General features: G+C 49.0%; 1 protein-coding gene across 1 annotated transcript in view; it reads left to right on the top strand.

Annotated features, from left to right (window-relative positions):
• LOC119098884 (uncharacterized) overlaps positions 1–5,659 on the top strand; it is an 11,314-nt gene extending 5,655 nt beyond the window's left edge. The window contains exons 2-5 of the mRNA XM_037221929.1: positions 65–193; positions 3,093–3,209; positions 4,237–4,334; positions 5,513–5,659. Of these exons, the coding sequence (XP_037077824.1) occupies positions 65–193; positions 3,093–3,209; positions 4,237–4,334; positions 5,513–5,659 (491 nt within the window). The remainder of the gene's footprint in view (positions 1–64; positions 194–3,092; positions 3,210–4,236; positions 4,335–5,512) is intronic.
• Positions 5,660–5,923: the final 264 nt, after the last annotated feature.

Below are 5,923 nucleotides of genomic sequence, written 5' to 3' on the forward strand. Positions count from 1 at the left end.
CGTAACCGCGCCACCAGCAGGTGGCCAGTCTTTATCACGTAACTCGTAACCGCGCCACCAGCAGGTGGCCTTTGGGATGAAAGCGAACCATCGGGACCCCCGGAGAACACCGGAAGTGTGAATCCAGCAAACGGCAAGATGAACGACATGGTGAACGATCATAGCTCGCCCTCGGCCTGTCAGTACGTGGGCAGTAAGTATAGATTACGCTTACACTTTGGTTAAGCATTGCTTCAAAGGTACCGAAACCCTTGTATGACACAGTATGTGTGTACCTACAGGCGTACAAATATATATATATATATATATATATATATATATATATATATATATATTCATGTAATTAGGCAGCGTGCTTCCATTAAAGCAAGTTTTGTTATATGCAAGGGCAAATATACATTCAATCGGTTTCTTACACGCTTGCTCGTTTGCATTCAACCTTCGTGCTTTCGGTAAGTTAGAAATCAGTTCGTCTATGTTCATTAATATTAGTTGAAACTAACTAGCGTTTCAAGGACATTCGTTCCCCATTTTCAAAGCAACGTAGGGCGGTCGGACGGAAAACATTGGAATATGGCAAAATACGAGACATGCTCTATAATACACAATTATCGGTGAGGCATCAGATAACTGGCTCTACATCCGAATATATGGTCAACTTACAAAACATATAAATGGACATAATTTTTCCAAGCCAGTTTGACACCATTGAAAACTAAAGGCCTGCTGTCATTGGTCGCTGCTATCATAACCATCCTGCTGTCATTGGTTGACTGAAAAGGTCCAACCTAATGCATGACTTACCTGGTTTGTTTTAGTCAGGCGTTATTTCTATAATCAGGATGGCTTCAAAAACTCGTAAGCAGCGTGTGTTTGGACTTTTTTTTAGAATCTGGATGGCTTCAGTCAAGTCAGAGCATAGAAGTTTTTGGTTGTGGGTTTCGTGCATATGTTGGTCTGGTGCTCCCTCCTGAAGGTGTATAGTCATGCGTCGTGACAGGGATGTTGTGGTCATACCAGTATAGGTAGAGCTGCTCTACCAGTATAGGTAGAGCTGCGGAGCCGGCAGTCTCCGTGCCGCCATTTAAATCCATACACTATATTGGTGCGCTTTAGTTGGCTTTGAGCTCCTGTCCGGTTGTTTTTCATGGCAAGGTTACTGGTTGCCCTGCTCTTGCAGTAGACAGTCGGTCTTAGTTCAATACCATCCTCAGTCCGTGCGATATTTGTCCCGATGATGTTTCGCAAGACTTTTTCGTCCACCTTACATGGCACGGACATTTGATTTCGGTAAAAAGTTGATTGCCTGGCTTCTTGGCGGGCTATTTCTGGTTTCGTCGATTTAACGTGGAATCAATCTCTTCGTCAATTGTGCTGTTCGAATAATCGCCATTTACGAGAAATTGCTTGCACTGTTCGAGTTCGCGGCGCGCGCCAAGCCCACTGGGACAGTATTTTGGAGCACGTCGTATAGACGAACGGATGACGGCCGTGCGGTAACACTCAGGGCATTCACCAACCGCGTTCCCACATTGACCAGCATCAGGAGGTTTACGGAGGCCTCTCTTGACAAAATATTCGCCGCTCGCATCCGCATCGATGTCGAGAAATGTCAAATGGTCGTCAACACTCAGGTCAGTTGTAAATCGTGATAACGATTGCCGCTGCGCAGTGGTCTGCAGTTCGTGAAGGTGGACCTCGTCTCTGAAATAGAAAAACATGTCATCGACATATCTGCGATATATATGTGGTCTAAGGACAAAGTCCTATAGGACATGGGTCTCCAGCCAGCACATGTGTATACTTGCCACCAAGCGTTCGGGCGGCGACCCTAATGCGTCGACATCTCCTCGGCGGCAAAATTTTCCGTTTGGGCGGCGGAAGGTTGCCTCTGTGGTACAGCATCGGAGGATAAGAGCATCGGAGCTCCGGATTTTTCGAGGATGAATCGTGACAGTTTCAATGGCGGCAAGGTTGGGTGACTGTAGACTCAGCCCAGTATAATTTGGATTGTTTCATTGACAGGCACGTTTGTAAGCAGACTTTGCACGCGTTATGAAGGAAGCCACTGCCGGTGTGAGTGTGTGTAAACCATGTCATTTACAGTTTTTGCTAGGTGATAAGTAGGCGTGGGAATTTCAGATATCATTGCTCTCAGGGGTTGTCCGTTTTATGTGTGTTACGTTACCGTAGGCATAAAAAATAGGGCTATATTCACCTGTGATCTTCGTGAAGTGCTGCTCGCCCATTACGGCGTTTGCCGCGGTGAGTAAGTTGTTGACCTTCGTCGAGAGAGAGAGAGAGAGAGAGAGAGAGAGAGGAGAGAGAGAGGAGAGAGAGAGAGAGAGAGAGAGAGAGAGAGAGAGAGAGAGAGAGGAGAGAGAGAGAGAGAGAGGATACAGAGAGAGAGAGGGATATATAATATATTATATATATATATAATATATGATATAAAGGGCCTTGTGGGGGTGTGTGTAATGTGTGGTGTGTGTGTGTGTGTGGTGTGTGTTTGTTTGAATGTGTGTGGTGTGTTGTGGTGTGTGTGTGTGTGTGTGTGTTGTGTGTGTGTGTGTGTTGTGTGTGTGTGTGTGTTGTGTGGTGTGTGTGTGTGTGTGTGTTGTGTGGTGTGTGTGGTGTGAGGTGTGTGTGTGTGGTGTGTGGTGTGTGTTGTGTGTGTTGTGTTTTGTGGTGTGTGTGTGCGTTTGCGCGCGCGCACCTAGCGTTTGTCAAAGGGCAACCGTAACAGCTTCGAGGTCGGGATCGCAATTAACGTTTGGAACTAGGGAGTCCGAAAGAGATTCAAAACTCCACACATGGGGTTAATCCCCTTCTGTTGATGGCACTTGTCTGCACTACTGTTCGTTTAACCTGATCTGTATCGACGTGGTTTGTTTCATGATCACGATGCAGATGTTTCTCTTTTATTCTGTTCGTAGAGTTCCCGATCCCGTTTCATTCGCACGGGATGCTATGAGCAGCCGACCATGAGTTCTCAGCGACCCAAGTCGGCCAGAAGAGCAAGCGACATTCGCCGCTGATCTATTGAGAAATCCTAGGATATTTAGGAGACAAAGTACTCTGATTCTCTGCAGAAAATCTGGCTCCCGATTACAACGGCGTCATCCAGGCAACCACAGGGACGTTCACAGCAGACCTTGGACTGTTCTACGCCGTCACGTCGGTGATGCTGATTCTTCAGGACGAGCTCGGTAAGGTGCATCGGATTGTAAGGAATTAGATGTACTTCGAGCGGCCGATGGTCCACGGTTTCTACTGGCGCTCAAACTTTTACTTTTGCTTAAACTTTATCATCGGATACGCTATGTGAGTTGCATCGATGTTGTCAGTTGTTCTCAGTTGTGCACAAGTCAATTCCCGCAAATAAAGTTGATAATAAGAAATTAATCATGCCGTCACTATCATGTTATCATTATATATCACTCTGTGGGTTCCCTGGGGGCGATGAACATATCTTGTTATTGTTAGGAGAGGCGCTCAGATTTAAGCGTTCCGCTTATGCACGAATCCACTCTTCATATTATTTACTGCGTAATGCCCATCATCGAAAATAAACATAAAATCAAATCAATCTTATCCAATATAAGGCAGCAGCATCAGCCTTATTCCTCCACGAAAAACCAGGAGATTGGAGATATAGCTCGGTTGATATTTCGGCAACATGCCTTTATCGAAACAATAGCAGAAATGCTATTGTTTCAATAAAGGCAACAATGGCACAACAGCACTCTAACACTTCTGCTATTGTTTCGACAAAGGCAACAATAGCACAACAGCACTCCAACACTTCTGCTACTGTTTCGATAAAAACATGCTGCCGAAATATCAACCAAACGACGTCTCCATGCTCCGGGTTTTTCTCCGAGGAATAAGGCTAATTCTACTGTCTTATGTATGTGAATAATGCTCCTCACTGATGTACTGAACAACTTACGTAGTTACCTAAGATACTGTAAGCTATCATGCCACAACATGCCAAGGATCCTGGTCGGTTATAACCACTCCGACCGGAAGCAGGCGGAATGTTCAGACGTAGTCGCGATGGAGACAGAAGCATGATTTCTTTGATCCCATCTCAAGTCTGCCCCCTGCCCCCCCCCCCCCCCCAAAGCAGTCCAAACCCGTAGAGACGCAGATTAGCTTCCATCCACTTCACCGGCCGCTGTCTGTCGAACAGGCCTGTGAGCCAGTGCCTCACAAACCTGCCCTCCGACTCAGGTGAAGACATTGAGGTGACCGTATCATCCACTCGCGAACCTGGGCCACCGGGTACGGAGCAGCGGTGCACAGTGGTACCCAGCAGGTATCAGTACCCGGTAAGAACAAGTGGCTTCAGGTCACGCTCTGTCGCGCTCTCAGTACTTTTTCATGTTTGTTATTTGCTGCTTGCTCGATAAGAACTGCCAATCCCTTGTCGTCACGTGACATGTTTGGGAAGAGTCGTGTTTCCTCCGAGTCCTTGGCTGGCTCCCTCGTTGAGGAGTGGCACGGCTATTTACACTGAGATAGGAAAAAGGCTCGAATTCGCACGTCATGTAATCGAACCTGCACGTACTAACCTGCACGTACTAACGTGCACGTGCTAACCTGCACATACCAGCCTAAACGTACCAACCTGGACGTACTAACCTGCACGTACTAACCTGCACGTGCCATTGCCACACACAGGCATCTGCTCGGCCACAAACAGATGCTGGACAATGGAAATACCGTCGTTTTTGCAATGTTTTATACAAATAACGCGTCGCAGCACTATGGCCAACACTGATGCCTTTTTTGGAACCACCGTCATAGATGGCGATTCGTTCGAGAAAACCACTTTCCTCCCATTCTTCCCGTGCTAAAGCTAATGCATCGCAGAATAGTCATGACGAAAAGAACGAACACATTCCAAAAATACATATCCCATACGGAGGAAAAAAAACATGTCACAACTTTCTACATTTTCAAACCAAAAGTAACCGGAAAATGAGCGCACCACTGTTAAGAGGAGGACATATTGCGGGAGTTTCTACAGCAACTAAGCCTGTGCGCCGCCGTGGCCAGCCCTACCAGACGGTGTCAGCAGCTTACACCGCCCGTCATGACTAATCCTGTGCGCCGACGTGACCAGTCCTACCAGACGGTGTCAGCAGCTTACACCGCCCGTCATGACTAAGCCTGTGCGCCGCCGTGACCAGTCCTACCAGACGGTGTCAGCAGCTTACACCGCCCGTCATGACTAAGCCTGTGCGCCGACGTGATCAGTCCTACCAAACGGTGTCAGCAGCCTACACCGCCCGTCATGACTAAGCCTGTGCGCCGACGTGATCAGTCCTACCAGACGGTGTCAGCAGCTTACACCGCCCGTCATGACTAAGCCTGTGCGCCGACGTGACCAGTCCTACCAGACGGTGTCAGCAGCTTACACCGCCCGTCATGACTAAGCCTGTGCGCCGACGTGACCAGTCCTACCAGACGGTGTCAGCAGCTTATACCGCCCACCCTGTCGCAGGACGTCGCCCGCCAGTACAGCTGCGAGGCTGCACGAGTGGGCCGGTTCGTGCGCGTGCGGCGCGCCATCACCCCGCTCACCCTGGCCGGTCTGAAGGTGATGGGGTCGTGGGCGACCCACGCTGCAGTGCTGAGCCCTGAGCTCTAAGGAACTCTGAACTCACTCTGAGCTCAAAGGCACTGACAGTCCTTTGGATGTCACGGGCTCGCCAACATCAGCACTGCGCCTGGGCTTGTCCTTGGATACCACGGGCCAGCAGACATCAGCACTGCGCCTGGGCCTGCCCTTGGATACCACGGGCTCGCCAACATCAGCACTGCGCCTGGGCCTATCCTTGGATACCACGGGCCAGCAGACATCAGCACTGCGCCTGGGCCTGCCCTTGGATACCACGGGCTCGCCAACATCAGC

This window comes from Pollicipes pollicipes, unplaced genomic scaffold (assembly GCF_011947565.3).
Source record: "Pollicipes pollicipes isolate AB1234 unplaced genomic scaffold, Ppol_2.1 Scaffold_4740;HRSCAF=5597_pilon_pilon_pilon, whole genome shotgun sequence".
In the NCBI taxonomy this organism is placed as follows: Eukaryota; Metazoa; Arthropoda; class Thecostraca; order Pollicipedomorpha; family Pollicipedidae; genus Pollicipes; species Pollicipes pollicipes.